Source organism: Equus asinus, chromosome X (assembly GCF_041296235.1).
Source record: "Equus asinus isolate D_3611 breed Donkey chromosome X, EquAss-T2T_v2, whole genome shotgun sequence".
Classification (NCBI taxonomy): domain Eukaryota; kingdom Metazoa; phylum Chordata; class Mammalia; order Perissodactyla; family Equidae; genus Equus; species Equus asinus.
Genome location: NC_091820.1, coordinates 107,339,496 through 107,359,425, shown reverse-complemented (window position 1 = coordinate 107,359,425; position 19,930 = coordinate 107,339,496). Strand labels below are relative to the sequence as shown.

The window sequence follows — 19,930 nt, the reverse complement described above, 5'->3', positions numbered from 1 at the left end:
CCTTCAGAGTGCTTGACAGGTACTCAGCATAATTGTTTTGCCTATAAGATGTTACCACCCTTTTGAAGAAACTTGTTTAATTAGTTTTCTTTAATCCTTGTTTATTAAATTGGTTAAAAATATTGAAATATTATTAAGAGTCCACTCTTTAAGGAGCCAAGAAAGCTATGTGTTGGGTCCGACTAAACAGTTCTGAATTGGTAAATTAGGAACAGCTGAGAGCTTTATAATGGTGTTCATTATTTTCTTAACTAAAAATTGAGACTTGAAATAAGATTTATGTTCTGCTTCCTAGTTCAAGAAACAACTAGGACATGAGTATGGTTAGGAGATTTAGAATTTCTCTGACTCTGCTTTGGGGTTCTGATGGAACAGACTGTTTAACCAGCAGCTGGATGAGGCAAGGAGTGGATTTTCCCCCAGAGCCACTGGAGGGCGTTTGGCCCTGCTGACACCTTCATTTTAGCCCCAGAAGACTCATTTCAGACTTCTCCTCCAGAACTGTGAGAGAATAAATTTCTGTTGTTTTAACTACCAAGTTTGTGGTAACTTGTTACAGCAGCCACAGGAAACTAACATACTTCTTAAAAATAGTTTATCAGAATTAAGAGTAAATGTCTGCAAAATTAAAAAAAAAGTTATATAGCTGTGTATTTTTTTTCTTAAGCAGTAAGGTGCTTTTCTCAGTTAATTAATATCCTTGGAGAATAGCATCTTATAACCACTGATGTATTTTTCTTTTGCCTTGGTTTTAACTATAAATCATATCAAGCAGTATTAGCAATAACTCAAACAGTAGGCAGACTGCTGTGTACCATTTCCAGCCTTTCTTCAAAACTCTCCTTGTAAAACTGCTGGGAGCCTGTTAGAGATGTTAATAGATCATTTTAAATAATCTGATCTAAATTATGTTCTGTATCACTCAAGCTTCAGAGGTCAAGGAAGCGGGGAGAGGAGTCAGATGGAATGGAAATCTGTTTGTTGCCTCCCAAGCTGCAGCCACATGAGCCACAGATGGATCCATCTGCTACCCAGTGCAATTTCTGGCCCATTGGCCAGCATTTCTGCCAAAGTATAGAAAATGACTTTCAGAAATTATACTATTGTACTATACTCATTATACTAATTATATTTTTTATCTTATTCAGTGTACAAAAGGGTGTATGGTTTTTGTCACAAATTGTTAAAACTGAAACTAAGATATATGAGTCTTCTTTAGGTGATATTTAACAATACAGATTGCTATAGTCTTTCTTATTTTAGAAAAAATCCTAGACAATGTGTGAAAATCTGACACATTTTTACCTCTGGAAAAACTTATAATAATGAAGTGTGTTGTTGGACCACGTCTTCATCATTAACAGTGATATCATCATAGAATTTTCTGCTTAAAGAAACATGAGGGTTAAGTGGAGAAATTTCCTTTTTTTTTGTGGGAAAGGTGAAATATCTTTATAATTATCCTTTTCCAAGTCTGGCTTCTTCCCTAAGAAGGCAGGCTTTAAAACTATTGTGAAATTAATCTCCTCATAAAGAATAAATTAGCAATTTTCCTATCTTTAGATGGAACCATATTAAATAAAATACCAATTTTGCATGTATTTCTTGAGTATAATATGTTCGTTATTAGTCATAGTATTCTAGTTGCCCTAGTGCACATGTTAATTAAGTGATTTTTAATGTTATAAAAACTCCCTTATGGTTTAATTGTACGTCACAAGATAAAAAATTTAAATCAGTTTAAATTTTATTCATGATATCTATTTAAAAGTTAATTTTCACTGTTTTGAAGGAAAATACGAGATGCTGTTAGTGTGAGATAGTTCAAGAAATTGAGACATAAACTGTTTTGTGTTATTTCCCATCTTTCCTTCCATTTTATTTTTTTGGCACTCTTACTCTGTTTACCCAATTCTTAGAAAGAATGTTTATACAGATTTAAAATCTGAAAAACCCTAGAACAAGATTTCCTTAATTAGAGGCTTTATAATAGCTTGAGTTTTAATTTTGACTTTATTATGCTTTATTTGATTTAACTCCATTAAATTAGGATAATGATTAATTAATTAAGCTACACCATGTATGTTCTCCTTGACTGAGGTAAATAGTATTCCTATGTTTTTAACTAAATAAGTATAATGAACTAGTGTAAGCAAAGTATTTTTCTATGATAAGGTAGCTAATTTGATAATTATTCAGGAAGTGGTTCTCAACAGGGGTAGGGGGCTTTGCACCCCAGGGGACATTTTTTGGCTGCCATGACAAGAGGATATTACTGTCATCTAATGGGTAGATGCCAAGGCTGCTGGTAAGTATCCTACAATGCCCAGGATAGTCTCACACAACAAATAGTTATACAGCCCAAGAGGTTAATAGTGCTTCAGTTGAGAAATACTTTTAGGGTATTTTTTTCAACCTGCCACATGATGTTCTAAATATTTTTTAAATTTTATTTAACAAGTAAGACTTTAATAGAGGTATAATGGTTATAATAACTCTGTGATTTTATTTTTTTTGGAAACCTGAATGAATGGATGTGTATGTGTGTGTACTTGGAGTAACTTAGGAGAGGAAGGAATCAAGGATGAATGCCAGGGTTCTGGCTTGAGCGACTCACCAGGAGGATATTAGCTGCATTATCTGAGATGAGAGAAACAGATGTGTGGAAGATCTTCAGTTCAGATTTTAAGCTTGTAGAATTTGAGGTCCCTGAGAGATATCAAGAGGAAGTCCTGAAAATCAGAACATAGGTGTTCAGACGTATCTTTAATTTGAAATTTGTCAGTATATGAATATAACTTAGGCCTGGGATTGGATGAAATCACTCATTATTGTGTATATCTTAAGAAGGAAAGAGTACCGTATGCCACAGCCCTTTGGAACACCAGCATTCACAATTTATGTATGGGAGAATCTGGCAAGAGACTAAGAAGTAGCCAGAGAGATAATAGTAAGTGATCCAGAAGTATAGTCTTCCAAGCCAAGGGAAGAGAAGTGTTTCCAAGTGGAGGAGTAGTTACTGATATGGAGGCTGTTGGTGACCTTGGTGGGCACGAGAGTGAATCGAAACCAAATTCCAGTGGGTTGAGAAGTCCATGGTAAATAAGAAATTTAGTTGTGTTGTATATTTATGTAACTTTAGCTGTGAAGGAGGAAGAGGTAGGTGGGAGGGGATGTGGGATCAGAGGAGGTTTTTTTGTGGTTTTAAAGATCAGAGAGAATTTGTTATTGGTATTTTAAAAGATAAATTTAAAAGATAATTGAAGCATATCTAGTATAATTGTTAATAAACTGGCTGTCTATGAGTATATTCCTATATGAATTTTTGTTGTTGTTGTTGAGGAAGATTGTCCCTGAGCTAACATCTGTACCAGTCTTCCTCTATTTTGTATGTGGGATGCTGCCACAGCATGGCTTGATGAGCGATGTGTAGATCGCACCTGGGATCAGAACCCACAAACCCTGGGCCACTAAAGGGGAGCACATGAACTTAACCACTACACCACTAGGCCGGCACCTATATGATATTTTTTTGCCTTCAAGATTATGGTGGATAATATTTTATAATATTTTAAATAGTTGCTTGGATTCTAAGTGATTCAGCAAGTATGAAAATAGTTCTGTTAATTATCATAGATATGGGTATATATTTGACACTCAAATATTTTGTTTTTCAGATCTTTCAAGAAATCGTTTTACAGAAATTCCTTCTGATGTCTGGTTATTTGCACCTCTTGAAACATTAAATTTATATCATAATTGCATCAAAACCATTCCTGAAGCCATTAAAAACCTGCAGATGTTAACATACCTTAACATTAGGTAAGGAAACTTTTGTTTTGGTCATTTTTGCTTTTTATTACAGTTCTAATCCTTTTTTAGTAGCAGAAGAATGTGTTTGGTTTGGCTATGTAGCATATATTTTTCTCAACAGTATCTTATTTGTATGTTTGTGTCCACTTTACTTTGTGTCTTGTTCTTGAGAGCTGTGCTTCTCAAACTTTAATGTGTGCAGGAATCACCTGGCAATTAAAATGCAGATTATGATTCCCTAGGTCTGCACTGGGTCCTGAGTTTCTAACAGGCTCCCTGGTAATGCCCTTGCCTGCTGGTGTTTAGATGACTTTGGGTAGCAAGACTTTAGATCAGAGGTATTTTATTGAAATCATAGCAACACAATACAGATTTATTTATATATACCCTCAGTTAAAGTGAAACATTATAAAGAAACTTCTTGAGTTATATTTTTCACACTTAGGACTTCTTGTTGCTATTTCAAGGATGAATAGATTTGGATGGGAGTGTTGGAACATTAGAAAGTAGATGACAGTTGATGTTAGTAAGTGCTTACTATGTGCCAGACAGTGTTACAAATAGTTTACCCATATTACCTCATCTCATCTTCACACTAACATTTCAAGATATGTGCTGTTATCCCTTCAATGGAGATGAACAAACTGAAGCTCAGAGAGGTTAACTATTTGCCCAAAGTCATATAGATAGATAGGTAGGTAGGTAGATAGATAGTTAGGTAGATAGATAGCAGGTGGTAGAGCCAAGATTCAAATCTAAGTAATATGACTGTAGAACTCTCATTCTTAGCTATTACCCTATATTTATAACAGAGCAAGTGTTTAATAAGTATAAGAAAAAAATTGCCCTGTCAAATAAGTGACATTGAATTTCAGAAACTGGTATGTTGTGACTTAATTTTAGAATCATTTTCGTGGCTTTTTTCTTTGTGAGTTGTAAGGGATAATTTTTTTCCCCTCCTTAATGATGTTACTTGTCTAAATTCCCATCTAAGGAAGTAGTAAATATAATTAATATACATAAATAATAATATTCCTTTCTTGCTGTGATATATTAATCCTTATATATGTCTCCCCCAGTGGTGTCACATGGCAGTACATACTATTTTAACTGAAACCACTTTACACCTTAAAATGTGTGAGAGGAATTTCCTTCCATAGATGTCAGTCATTTTAGTTGCTCCTTTCTCTAATTGGGTACATATCTCCTTGGCCTAGCTTGGGAGAGGTTTGAGGAAAGTGAGGTATTTTTAAGTTTTGTCTTTCTTTTGGTTTCATTTTCTTCTTTTATGGAAAAAAATAATTTGTTAAATATCGAATTACATTTCTGTGTTAACAGTATGGTATATCTTAGAGTAATTTTACTAAAACTTTCTCTGATTCTTTCCTGTTTTGATCTTTAGAAGTTGACTACTGATTTTTGTTTATAGTCACAAAAATTTGTGAACAAACTATAGTGAATAACATTTGTTCTAGTGACTGACTTCCTTTGACTATCTCAAACGTGGCAAAAAAGCGAATATTAATGACTTATTAGCTATGTATAAAGAAATTGGATTCTGGAGAAAGCTGACTATGCTAACTCGATGAACCTACTTCTTAAGGGAAGAAAATAAGCCAATGTTTAAACTTGTTTTAGTCAGAGGGAGATTAGGTTGTGTTTGTATGTGCAATTATTTTTCCCATTTATTTTATTTTTTATTTTGGTGAAAATATCTTGAGAGGCTCGAAGATGATTTTTGAGTTCTTGCTCTCTTCTTGTATACTACCTCCTTTTTGGGTGGAATCCTGCAGGAAGATCCTTGTGTGTTCCAGACAGACCCCTCTCCCAAAGGATCCTCCTTTAACCCCAGAATGTCAAAGCTTGTGACACCCCCCACCATATTTGACATTCCAGCAGCCTGGCCAGGATTGCTGACCTAGGGGCCTTGTCTTTTTTTTTTAAGTCTGTGTCACGTGATTAAAGACACTCAAAAGAGTGATTCGGAGTTTTTGAGAACTGGTGGTGTGTAGGATAATATTATAGGTAACAGCACAGGCTTTGCAGTTGGCTGTGCCTTGGCAAGTCACTTAAACAGTTTTAACCTTTGTTTTCTTATTCATATAATGAAGATAATAATACTACCCATCTTGTAGGGCTAATGTGAGGATTAAATGAAATAGTGCGAGTAAGCATTTTAGCCTGATACAAAGTAAGCACTCATTAAACGATAGTTGTTATTATTATTTTTTTTTTTTTGAGGAAGATTAGCCTTGAGCTAACTACTGCCAATCCTCCTCTTTTTTGCTGGGGAAGACTGGCCCTGAGCTAACATCCGTGCCCGTCTTCCTCTGCTTTATATGTGGGACGCCTACTACAGCATGGCTTTTGCCAAGCGGTGCCATGTCCGCACCCGGGATCGGAACTGGCGAACCCCAGGCTGCCGAGAAGCGGAACGTGCGAACTTAACCGCTGCCCCACCGGGGCAGCCCCTGATAGTTATTATTTAGTGAAAACTTACTTACTTTGAGGTGATTTGTTCTTTTTCAACATAACATATCAAGTTTCAGACGTATTTCTCATAATGAGACTTTCTTATTCTTTTCAGTCGAAATCTTCTGTCAACATTGCCAAAATACCTATTTGATCTTCCCCTTAAAGTTTTGGTTGTCAGTAATAATAAACTGGTATCCATTCCAGAAGAAATTGGGAAGTTAAAAGATTTAATGGAATTGGTGAGTAAAATAGTTATATTGATTGTATCTAATATGCATAATACATACCTTTATATTTTGGGAGATTACTGCTTCCTTTATGGGATTTCAGTGTAATTATTTTACAAAGAGAATAATTTGGTATATGCCTAAGGTCACTTTAGTAAAATTTTGAGATATCATTGCTTATGCCTGATCTTAGCTCACAGTCACAGTAAAAGCCTGGTGGTTCCTCGGTCCTAGTGAGGTCAGAAGGCTTACTTACAAGTCTTAAGAAATGCTTTTCAAATGAGTAAGCGTTTATCTATCCATTTGGTGGACAATAAAGGTCTTAGACCAGGAAAAGATACGGGATTGATTTTTCTTTCAAAGGTTTTACAGGGCCACTATAAGAGCCTCAGAGGAAAGGATAAAAGAAGAGAGTGCAAACATTAGAATAAACAAAATAGCTCTTCCTGTCCTCTATCCTCCTGCGATTTTATAACACTTTTGAGACCAAGGTAAATGGAAAGAGGTCATTTCCATTTATACAGTTGGTTGGAGAAATCTAGGAATAATTTAAGTTACTTTGAACATAACATTTTGGGTATTAAAGGACATTGAACTCTGGGAGAAACATAATCAGATCCTCAAAGCATTGAGCTGTTTTCACATCTTTCTGTCACTTCCATCTCATACAATATACCATGCTGTTCATTTTTACTTTCTGTTTTATCTTGAGTAGTACTTTCCCAATACATAGGTATTTTAAAAGTATTCTTTTTTTTTTTTAAAGATTTTATTTTTTCCTTTTTCTCCCCAAAGCCCCCGGTACATAGTTGTATATTCTTCGTTGTGTGCCATCTAGTTGTGGCATGTGGGACGCTGCCTCAGCGTGGTTTGATGAGCAGTGTCATGTCCGCGCCCAGGATTCGAACCAACGAAACACTGGGCCGCCTGCAGCGGAGCGCGCGAATTTAACCGCTCGGCCACGGGGCCAGCCCCTAAAAGTATTCTTAAGTATGAGTTTATTATGTGTGGAGGGCCAAAAGTTTTCTTGAGGAACTTACCTACAATTTTATAATGGGAAATTAATGCACAAATAGAATGTACTGAACAGGAATTTCAGGAATGTCTTTCTTCATTAAGGAATACCTGCATGTGCAATTAGAACACAAGGAAACTTCCTTGAACTTAGTCTTGTTATGTTTTAGAACCATAAAATTTTAAGATTGGAAGAAATCTTATAAGTGATCAGATATAACCACTTCCTAATGCAGGAATCCCTGGCACATCTAGTTGTATGTTTTCAGTGGTGGACAAATCTTTCTGTGTGTGTGTCTGAGGCAGCCCTAATTCTCTTTTTGCAAAACTCTATCATCTTTCTTATTTTGAACTAAAATACATGCCCCTGGGGCTGGCCCAGTGGTGTAGTGGTTAAGTTCGTGCACTCCAATTCGGCTGCCCGAGGTTTGCTGGTTTGGATCCTGGGAGCGGATCTACACACTGCTCTTCAAGCCGTGCTGTGGCAGCATCTCACATAGAAGAAGTAGAAGGACTTATAACTAGGATATACAACTATGTACTGGGGCTTTGGGGAGAAAAAAATAAATAAAAAGAGGAAGATTGGTAACAGATGTTAGCTCAGGGTCAATCTTCCTCACCAAAAAAAAATAATAAAATACATGCCCTATCACTTTTATCCAACGGTCCTGGGACTACCATATGAAGAAGTATAGATAATGACAATTTCTCTTCCATTCAGATATTTGTGATCTATTGTTTGTCTACTCTCCATTTTACCAAACTCTTAAGACCTGTTTTTCTGTAGCTTATACATATTTACTACTTTTATTCCTTTCTATGTTTTCTATATTTCTGTTCTTTATTACTTTTTATTTTTAGCTATGTCTATCCTGAAAATGTTCTCTTTTATTAAATTCTCTTTTAATATTATACTCACAAATGAACAGAAGATTCCAGATGTGATCTAAGAAATTCATGATAAAAGGGGACTATTACTTTCTTTGACCTGGACACTGTTAATATTTTTAAAGATTTCATAAATATTGTACTTTAAGATTCTATGGCTCTGTAATTTCTTTTTCTTTCTTTTTTTTTTCATTCAGTTTTTGGCTCTGTGTTCTAAATTATATTACATGAGGTAGTTTTTGGATAAGTGAAATTTCAAAAATATTTAGTGTTTTTAGATTTATTCTAATGTTTTTATTTAAATAAAATGTTTTAAAAATATTAAATGCCATTATTTTACTAGGCACTATAAACATATTATGCTTTAAACTCTTGACATTGGTAACAGTGGATAGATAGAATGACTAATTGGCAACTGTAAATCACATAATGAATTTTTGGATATTACCTGTCACTGGAACATTTTCCCATGACACTGTTCCATGAGAATGTGGTAGCCAACTACAGTGAAATTATGTCATTAGAACCCTAGGGAATACTCTTAAGTCTCAGGTCTCCAGTCTCCAACAGAGTATTCTATAGAGTGCCCATTGGTGAGTGGGTCAGTTTCCTACACCTGGGTTTATTTTTTTCCTGGGAAATGGCAGCTATTCTATCGAATTTCTATGGATCTTCTATATGGAAGTCTTCTGTATTAGACACCTTTGGGAGGAAGCAATAGAATTTACTTTAAAGGGCATTTTCCCAAAATTTTGTTATCTGTCATTTGGATAATAACCCATTCTCAACACAGCAGGTAAGGTGATCCTGTCAAAACAAAAGTTAGATCATGTCATACCTCTGTTTAAAAGTTTCTGGTTCTTGCTCACATCTCTGAGTAAAAGCCAAAGTCATACCCCTCCCCCGAGCCTAGTCTCCCCCTTGCCCACTTCCCTCTAGTTGTACTAGATCCCCTTGCTGTTCTTAGTACATGTCTGACATGTTTTGCCTAAGAGCCTTTACATTTATTGTTCCTTCTGTCTGGAATATTTCTCTTATATATTGGCATGGCTCTGTTACTGCACAAAATTGGAGTTCTTTTGCCTGATGCACATAAACAAGCCAGTTAATTATGGGATCAGCATTTGGGAATAGAGATCAGCTTTATTCTGCGAGATCAGTCTTCAGGGAGACAGGGGGCCTGTGCCCTCGGGTCTGTCTCTCCAATTCAGGACTTGGGATGAAATTTAAGAAGTTTGGGAGAACAGGCTGGCATGCAGAAACACTGGTGGGACAGCTTTTGCTTGGTGGGTTTCAAGCATTTATGGTAAGCTTCTAGACATTTATGACAGGGTTCTAAACATTTATGATGGGTTTCTAAACATTTATGATGGGATTCTAAACATTTATGTTGAGGTTCTAAACATTTATGGTAAGATGGGAGAGGGCTTTTAACACTGAATCTTCCTGAATGATGGACTCCTCACTTTTGATAAGAGTCTGACTTGTAAATTCTGGTTGTGTCTTGGTCCTTTGGTTCTGTGGGGAGGAGAATCTTTGCTTCTGCAGTCATTTCAGGTCAAGATTTCTTCTTCTGTGCATGCTCTGGCTACGTGACTTTGCAAATTTTCTGAAAGGCAATTCTTAGTCCCTCTGTTGATAAGATGGGGTCAGTTGAACTGGTCTTGGAGGGCCTGCGGCTACAGCTCATGCTCTCAGCTCTGACAATACCACTCAAACATCAGTTTCTCTATGAGACTGTCTAAATTGCTGATATCTCTCCACACTACTACTAGCACTGCCATTTTCCTTTACCCTGCTTTTTCTTTTTAATAGCACTTATCATCCTCTAGCATATTATATATTCTGTTCCCCTTGCTAGAATGTAAGCTCCATAAGGAGCTATAAGGCAGGAATTTTTTGTTTTATTCCTTGATGTGTCCCAGGCACCTAGAACAGTGCCTAGCAGGTAGTTGGTATTTGATAAATATTTGTTGTTGAATGAAGATGCCTTAGATATAGGTTGAAAGAATATGTAGGATGCATTTTTCTAATCATCTATAGCTTTATTGGATTCTTCCCTATATAGCATTAATATTCTTTTGAATTTACCTTCCTGCCTTTTTTACTTTTGATAAAACTGAATGTATATGCCGCTCCTCTCCCTTCAAGCTATTATCATTTCCAGTGGAAATTGGAAATTGAGGGAAGTTGCAGTAGAGTATGAATTTCATTTGCAGTGTGTCTAGAATGATTGCCGTCTGAGATCTTTTTGTAGCTTTTTCTTCCCTTTTTGTTGATGTGGTAATAAGAAAGGGGAGGCAGAGGAGTGCACAGTTAACTTAAGCTGTTCTTTCTCCTCTTATTATGGAAAGGTGGTATTGTCTACCTTTAAATCAGGACTTACATTCTAATTTAACCCTAATACATTTCTGATTCAGATCTCCCAGAATGTCTTTGGATTATGATGTGAGACACAAAAATTTATGCTTCTAACCCTTCATGTTTTATATCTCTTTGAGGAAGAGGTTTAGTTAAATCCATCCTGACCATTGTCTTCGGTTCTCCAGCTCACATCTGTAAATCCTTGACCTTCTCAGCTTTTGCCCAACCAGGTATCTCAAAACAACTGCTATAGCTGACGGATTATCACAATGATGGATAGTTGTCTTTTATTTTACCTCTGAATGAAGAGCACCTGGATCATCCTTATTTCTGGTTTCAGTTGGTGAGAGTGGTCTTTAGTTGAGATTTTCAAAAGGCTAACTTATGTAGTGTTAAGTTATAACCTCAAATTTTTGCACAGAAAAGCTGATGTAACTGTGCTGGATTGACTTCATGATGTAATCTGAATAGAAATCTGCCAGATAATCTGTCTTTAGAGAAATGACATGAGAGGTAACTTTTTCTAGCTATTAGCCGTGTACTTTAATTTAAAAATTGAAATGTATCTATATTTCTCGGTTAGTTTCTTATAATTGTATTTTCTTGTTTTCCTTAGGATATTAGCTGCAATGAGATTCAGGTCCTTCCCCAACAAATGGGAAAATTACATTCACTTAGAGAGCTAAATATAAGAAGAAATAATCTTCATGTGTTGCCAGATGGTAAGATACTCACTATTTTTACTGACATGAATAAGAGAGTAAATATGTAAAGTTTAATTTAATTATTTTTCATTTCTGAACAGAATTAGGAGATCTTCCCCTAGTCAAGCTGGATTTCTCTTGTAATAAAGTGACCGAAATTCCAGTTTGTTACAGGAAGCTGCATCATTTACAAGTAATAGTTTTGGATAACAATCCGTTGCAAGTACCACCAGCACAGGTTTGTGATAAAAGTATGATACTTATTTCTTCTATTTTTATTCATAATTATATCTGTTACTGGTAAATCAAAAAGCATCAGCATTAGGAGGCAATTTGCTACTGAGATATTACTGTCTAAAGGAGTTTTTCTGAGAAGTGACTTTTTCATTTTGATAGGCGTTTTAGCTTAGTTTTTAGAGAATGGGATTTGGAAAACCCAAGTATCAACTCTCTGCTTGTGAACTGAGAATTCTGGTTGTCAATGTTATTTTAAAAGGATAGACTATGGAGTCTCTCCACCTTTGTCCTACTTAGGTGTATATCTACTTGAGATTAGTTGTGTGATTGATGGGAGCACATTCTTAGCACTGATAGATGGCATCATAACAGAAAGAACAAGATACAAGTGGAAAAGTATTAATTCAGATTTTTAGTTTGAGGATAAAAACCATGTGGAATCCACTAAAATGTAAAGGAATACATTATGATATAAACCCATAAGGACAAAGAATGAGAGAGAAGAGGACAGCGGGAAAGAAGAGGACAACAGAATTTTGGAAAATGGAAAATAGGTGTAGTAGCGGTGACTAGGGACTCTGCTTACACTGCACGAGAGCATCTGGCTGAGGAGGCACATGGCCGTGAAACACCAGCTTGCACTCTACTCTCAAGCTGTGTGCTCTGGCACAGGGTTTGCATACATCCAGGGTTCCCTTTTTCTTCCTACAAAGGTACATTCCACTCATGCCAAAGGAGGTGCCTTTTCTAATTCACAAAAAGGCTGGCTGGGGTCCCCATAGTAGCTGGCTTAGCAGGATGGGGAAAGCTGAAACTTGTGTCTTCTGTGGGAGAAGGCAACAAGCAACTAGTTGATTTACAGTGTTAAATCTGGGAATGGCTTGGGTATTGGAGGAAACATGTAACTCTGAATATAGGGTTGAAAGACTGAAAACTTGAAAGTCTGTAGAATTGTCTAAGGCAGCGCTGTCCAGGAGAACTTCCTGAATGATGGGAATGTTCTGTAATCTGTGCTGGCCAGTGCCATAGCCACTTGCCACATGTGGCTATTGATTACCTGAAATATGGCTAGTGTGACTAAGGAACCAAATGTTTAAATTTAATTTAATTTTGATTAAATTTAAATAGCTTCATGTGACCAGTGGCTACTGTAGGGATGGAAGAAATTTTCCTCTACCCTTCCAGCTTCTTCTGGCTGGTCTAAGAATTAAATTGACATGAGTCAGAATAACAGGAGAAAGTCAAACAAAGTCTAATAACATGTATACATGGGAGAAACCCAGGAAAACTGAGTAACTTGCCAAATTGGCCAAAACCACCACCTTAAATACCACTTTCAGGTAACAACAAAAGAGAATGTTGAGGTAGTGATTTGGGACTTCAAAGAGGAGGAGGGCAATTCACATGCAGATGGAAAAGCAAATGTTTGGTAAACAAATGTCATACCTTGCAGACACAATGAGACATGGAGAGGACTCTGACCAAAATGGGCCTTGTTAGGTTCCTCCCTATCATACCTAATTCATATTATACTATAGTTATCTATGGTGATAGCTCCTTCCTAGAACAGACCTCCTATTTTAAATTCTTTTAGGCAGTTAGGGGGAAGGTCAAAGTTTCTTCCTGAATCTTGTTCTTAAGAATAAGCCAAAGAGATACATTTTGGGGTTGCAAATTCTGTTCTACAGTCACGCCTTTGAAACTTCCCCAAGAAATTCCACAGTCCAGAAGCTGAGTTGGTAGATTGTTGCATCTCATTGAACCAGTCTCTTAGTCCTGGCAGTAGGTCAGACCAATTAAATTTATTTCATGAGGCAGTGAGTCAGGTGGGCTTCCAAAGTTAGGCCTATATTGTGTAAGCAAGCAATCAGATATTTAATAAGAGACATTTCTATGGAAACAAAAGAAAGACAAAGATTAATGGTTAGAGCAAATTTTAAATGAGTTTCTGAGCCCAGCGGACAGCCAGTCAAGATTTCTAAATGTCAGGTTGAAGCATCTTTTGCAGTTTGAAATGTCTCTGATGATGTCATCGGGTTTTCAGGTATCTTTCTGAGTGGCTTAAACAGCAACAGGCATGAAGATTGCCTAAACATGGGCTATTGTGGTGATCTCTCTTAAGTTTATATCAAGTTGTTCAGCTTCAGTTTCCAGGGCTTCATGAAAAAGGCTAGTTTCAGTTCTCAATGATTCCAAAACAAAAGGATGGGAAAAAATTGAAAACATTAGTTTGGAGATTTGTGGCCAGACATTTGAGAAAACTAGAAGAATTTAGGATACAGTCCAGTTTACAGATAGAAAACAAAAACCTCAAAGACAATTAACAGAACTAGAATCTAATATCCACAAAGGTGTGCTACTGAAGCATAATTTTTCTCTCTAAAATCACTCTCATTCCTACCAAAGATAGCCAAATTAAGACTAATTTGTTTGCAAAATAAGTCTAGTTTTAATTAACAAGTCCAAAATTTACACCCTCGGATTCTTGCCCCTAGCTCCACAGCCACATGACTGCCTCTCACTTGCCTTAGCAGAAGCCTGGGGTTTACTCTGAGGAGTAGGTAGATTCACTCAGATTCTCTCCCTCAGCTCAACAGCCAAGTGACTGTCACTCCTTACCTCAGTAGAAGCCTGGAGTTTACTTTTTAGAGCAGTGCTGTCCATTGGAACTTTCTGTGGTGATGGAAATGTTCTGTATCAGCTCTGTCCAGTATGGTAGCCACAAGTGGCTGTTGAGTACTTGAGAGCACATAATGTGACTGAAGAATTTGAATTTTTAGTTTTACTTAGATTTAATTAATTTAAATTTAAATGGCCACATGTGGTTAGTGGCTACTATATTGGACAGCACTATTGTAGAGAGAGTGAACCAGTTAGGTGCTCCAGGTACAGGAATGGGCAGGAGTGAGATCTCATACTGAAAACAGTGAATGATTACATACTGAATGTTGGGACCCTCTGTTAGACTTCTCTTGCTTGGCTCCCAGAATGCTAGCAGCCTGTCTTATATATCTCAGGCAGGATTGGTGGATTTCTCTCTTGGTAAACTGACTAGGAGAAAAGACCTACATACATGCTGATCTTTGGGGGTCCCCTGATAAAATGAGAAGTCCCTGTCTGATGACTAGACAGTGGGGCTCACCATTGATAAACTTCCCTCTACATACGCAGAGCTTCCAGTTGTTCTATTTTAGTCTTGAAAATGCACAGACAGCCACGGATCACTAGACATTGCAGGAATAATCTCTAACATGAAAGACAGAGACCAAAACACTGAAAGGCCTCCGTTGAAACAAAATGGATCACATTCATAGGAGTGGTAATCGGAATGATTTCTCAGCAGCAGCACATGAAGCTGGAGGATGTTAGAACGATGTCTTCACAGACTGAGGGAATATTTCCAACTTTCTCTGCTCAAACTATCAGTCAAGTGTGAGGTAGGAAAAAAGTTTCAAACATGTAAGGTCTCAGAAATTTTAGCTCTCATGCATCCTTTAATAGGAAACTAGCAGAGGGTGTGCTATATCAAAATGTGGAAGTAAATTAGGAAAGAGGAATTCTTCACCTTCTTGAATACCTATAATTCTTATGTTGCATTTCCTCATTGAGTTGGATATTTCTTGGAGACCTTCTTCATTTCTTTTTAGTCTTAGTTCTCTCTCCTCCTTTGTCTGGAGCATTTCAACATGTCTATCTTTGATTATGCTGATTTGTTCCTCTGTGATATACACTCGAGCATTCAGGGAATCCGTATTTTATTTTATTTCTTCCATTGTGTCTTTCATCTCTAATATTTCTGATCGATTCTTCTTTATAGTTTCAATCTCTTTTGTGAAGTAGCTCCTGAACTCGTTGAATTGTTTCTCTATATTCAGTTTTACCTCCTTGAGTTTTTTGATGATACCTATTTTGAATTCATTGTTGTTTAGCTTACATATTTCTGTGTCCCCGGGACTGAGTTCCAGGTGCTTGTCCTTTTCTCTCTGGTCTGGAGATTTGGTGTAATGTCTGATGTTGGAAGGTCGGCTCTTTCTCCATTATTCGGTTGCAGTTACAGCCTATCACCACTGGGTGGGGGTCAAGAGCCACGTATTCTGAGCCCTCCACCTCCAACGGAGATGGCATGGCACAGGGCGGGGCAGGGCAAGGGTGCTTTCTCCAGTGTGCAGTCCAGGATTTTTCGATCAGCTCTCAGTATCTGGTCTCCTGGGGTCTTGGCTTGATGAGGCCACCCTGCCTGAAAGCTTTCACCTTGTTAAAGGGCTTCCCTCTAGGCTGCAGGGCCTTGGGGAGTCCTGGGTGATCCCGAGAGTGAGCGATCCCTCTCCCACTCGTTGCCTAACGGAGCCTCCCACAGCAGCAATTGCAGTCTTTAGGCGAGGGAGCGAAGTTCTCTCTTACCCCATTCCAGCTCCTCTGAGGCTTCAGCCTCTCCACGCTCCGTCATGTGGCTGTGTGTCTCTCCGTGGTTTTTGTGTTGTTAGGATATCTTCTGTTGGAGTATGGTTGCCCTTTTTTGTTGTATGTTGGAGGGAAGAGAGTCCCAGGCAAGTTCACCCCTCCATGATGCCCATGTCACTCCAAGAAAGAGAAATTCTTCATGTCCAAGATTGAGAGGTATGCTTAGGCCTAGAGAACAGTCAGTCAGTTTGGATTATGGGGGTTCTTTCCAAAAGGAAAAAAGAAAGAAACTGATAGATAACTTGATGTGTTGGTCAATATGGAGAGATGTTTTAAAGCTCTGTCAGAGAGTCAAGAATGAATTAGTAATAGGCATACAGAAAATTATGCAAAGGAAAAAATGGGTCAGTTTAGTCACTTTAGGAAAAATGGAGAATACTCTATGTGGTTTATCTGTGAATTTTTTTCTTGGTCTTAATATGGTAAATACTGGATTTTGATTTAATGAGAAATTGTAACATAGTTATAATAATAGCAAAGATTTATGTAGCACTTGCTGTGCTCCAGGCTCTGTCGAAAATGCTTTACATGCATTAACTCATTTAATTCTTATAGTAACCTTGTAAAACAGGTACTGTCATTATTCCTCATTTTATATATGGGGAAACAAAGGCATGGAAGTTAACTAACTTGTCCAAGGTCACCTGGCTAGTATGTGGTAGAGCCTGGTTTCAAACCAAGGCAGTCTGATTCCAGACTCCATGCTCTGACTTCTATGCTAGACTTCTGAAGAGGGGGGAAGTATGTTTATATGAATTGACGGGGATTAGAGATGGGCGGATGGTAGTGGTGACTGATGATCTGTAATGGGGGTAGTGGTAATGTAAGAAATCTAAGTCCTCATCTTCATTAGTAAGACCTCAATAAATAAAATCTATAGTTGAAAAATAAAAAAATACCAGTAGAATCATGTTATTTATAAATATGAAGGTAAATAGCAGGAAACCAACTAAAAGAGCTGAATGTGGGAACTGGGTCATAGAGATTGAAAGGGATAGAGTGGGGAATTAATTTTTCCTTATCAGTTATATAATTCTCTTTGATTGTTTTTTAGTTTTTATTTTTTTTAAAGATTGGCACGTGTGCTAACATCTGTTGCCAATCTCCTTTTTCTGTCTTTCATTCTTCTCCCCAAAACCCCCTGGTACATAATTGTATATTCTAGTTGTGAGCCATGTCCGTTCTCAGGATCTGAACTGGTGAAACCCTGGGCTGCTGAAGCGGAGTGTGCAAACTTCAGCACTCGACCACAGGGCTGATCCCTCTCTTTGATTTTTAAAGCTATGTATGTGAGTTAGTATGATAAAAATTAAATTTACAGAAGAAAATAATTCACCAGCATTTAATTTGGTAGTGAAAGATATTTTTTTTTCAGTTTGGACAGATAATAAGATGTGTTTTAATTTTTAATGTATTTATATTCTAATAGGTCAGAAGTTTTAATTTTCCTTTTAAATGAAATTTTTTCACTGGTCAGTTCGGAAGTGATATCTATTAAAATTATCTAAGAAACATTCTTCCTTTATACCTGGAATGGTTGCTTTTTTTTTTTGAGGAAGAATAGCCCTGAGCTAACATCTGCTGCCAATCCTCCTCTGTTTTGCTGAGGAAGACTGGCCCTGAGCTAACATCTGTGCCCATCTTCCTCTGTTTTATGTGGGACGCCTGCCACAGCATGGCTTGCCAAGTGTTCCATAGGTCTGCACCTGGGATCTGAACTAGCCAACTCCAGGCCGCCCAAGCAGAATGTGTGAACTTAACCACTGTGCCACAGGGTCGGTCCCTGATAATTACTTTTTAATGTACTTTTTTAACTGTTTCTGTTGTTGATTATTTTTGTATGTTTTGCTAGGTTATATCCATAAAACAAAACATGTTTTATTATAACTTTTAAGAAAAATTTATTTAATATCACTCATGGTGATTGAAGTTAACCATAGTAAAGCTGACTTATCATTTTCTTATCACTCATTGTTTTGTATAGAATACTTTTTTTTTTTTTTTTTAAGATTTTATTTTTTCCTTTTTCTCCCCAAAGCCCCCCGGTACATAGTTGTGTATTCTTCATTGTGGGTTCTTCTAGTTGTGGCATGTGGGACGCTGCCTCAGCGTGGTCTGATGAGCAGTGCCATGTCCGCGCCCAGGATTCGAACTAACGAAACACTGGGCCGCCTGCTGCGGAGTGCGCGAACTTAACCACTCGGCCACGGGGCCAGCCCCTAGAATACTTTTTTTCACATAGCATTTTACCCTTCATTATTTCTTTTTTCCATCACCAATGAAAATAACTTTTCAGGAGTTTGTCTTAGGATAAATAAACAATTTAAAAAAATTATTTTATTCTAACTGGCCTGCCATTACAATTTTCAGCAAGTTCATTTTTCCTCTATTTACATTCTTTTCATTAGCTTTCTTCCAGTGTTTAGACCAAATGACTTAGTGGATTTTATGAAATTACTTTAAATAATTACATGGATTATTTTTTTCCTGTTCTCAACACTACAAGGAATATATTTCTTTTTACTTTTTTCTAATAAAGGCAACTTTGATGAAGTATAAATTTTTATATTGTTTATTGGTTTGTACATTGTGCTCTTAACAAGAAAACTTTAATGAAATGCAGAAAAATTAACTTATTTTTTATTGATGTCATAATACTTTATAACACTGAGAAATTTCAGTTGTACATTATTATTTGTCAGTTACCATATATATGTGCCCCTTTACTCCTTATGCTCACCCATGAACCCTTTTCCCCTCTGGTAACCACTAATCTGTTCTCTTTGTCCATGTGTTTATCTTCGACATATGAGTGAAATCATATGGTGTTTGTCTTTCTCTGTCTGGCTTATCTCACTTAACATAATAACGTCAAGTTCCTTCTTTTGTCTTTTTTTTACAGCTGTGTAGTATTCCATCTTTATGCATTCATCAGTTGATGGGCACTTGGGTTGCTTCCACTTCTTGACTATTGTGAATAATGCTGCAGTGATGATAGGGGTGCATAAGTCTCTTTTAATTGTTGATTTCAAGTTCTTTGAATAAATAACTAGTAATGGAATAGCTGGGATGTGTGGTATTTTGATTTTCAACGTTTTGAGAAATCCCCATACTGTTTTCCCTAGTGGCTGTACCAGTTTGCATTCCTACCAGCAGTGTATGAGGGTTCCCTTTTCTCCACATCCTCTGCAACAATTATTTTTTTTGTCTTGGTTGTCAGAGCCATTGTAACAGATGTAAGGTGATATCTTATTGTAGTTTTGATTTGCGTTTCCTTGATGATTAGTGATGTTGAACATCTTTTCATGTGTCTGTTGGCCATCTGTATGTCTTCTTTGGGGAAATGTCTCTTCATATCCTCTGCCAATTTTTAGATCGGGTTGTTTGTTTTTTGTTGTTGAGTTGTGTGAGTTCTTCATATATTATGGAGATTAACTGCTTGTTGGATATATGATTTTTAAATATTTTCTCCAAGTTGATGGGTTGTCTTTCTGTTTTGTTCCTGGTTTCCTTTGTCTTGCAGAAGCTCTTTAATCTGATGAAGATCCATTTGTTTATTTTTCCTTTTGTTTTCCTTGCCTGAGTAGATATGGGATTTGAAAAGATCCTTCTAAGACCAATGTCAAAGAGTGTACTGCCTATATTTTCTTCTGGGAGTTTTATGGTTTCACATCTTACCTTCAGGTCTTTAATCCATTTTGAGTTACTTTTTGTGTATGGTGAAAGATAATGGTCTACCTTCATTCT

At 37.0% G+C, this 19,930-nt stretch overlaps 1 protein-coding gene across 10 annotated transcripts in view; it reads left to right on the top strand.

The window, feature by feature from the left end:
- LRCH2 (leucine rich repeats and calponin homology domain containing 2) overlaps positions 1–19,930 on the top strand; it is a 123,400-nt gene that overhangs the window by 39,959 nt on the left and 63,511 nt on the right. For all 10 annotated transcript variants that reach the window (XM_070502484.1, XM_070502483.1, XM_070502482.1 and 7 more), the window contains exons 3-6: positions 3,678–3,822; positions 6,401–6,527; positions 11,398–11,503; positions 11,587–11,723. In XM_070502484.1, coding sequence (XP_070358585.1) covers positions 3,678–3,822; positions 6,401–6,527; positions 11,398–11,503; positions 11,587–11,723 — 515 coding nt within the window. The remainder of the gene's footprint in view (positions 1–3,677; positions 3,823–6,400; positions 6,528–11,397; positions 11,504–11,586; positions 11,724–19,930) is intronic.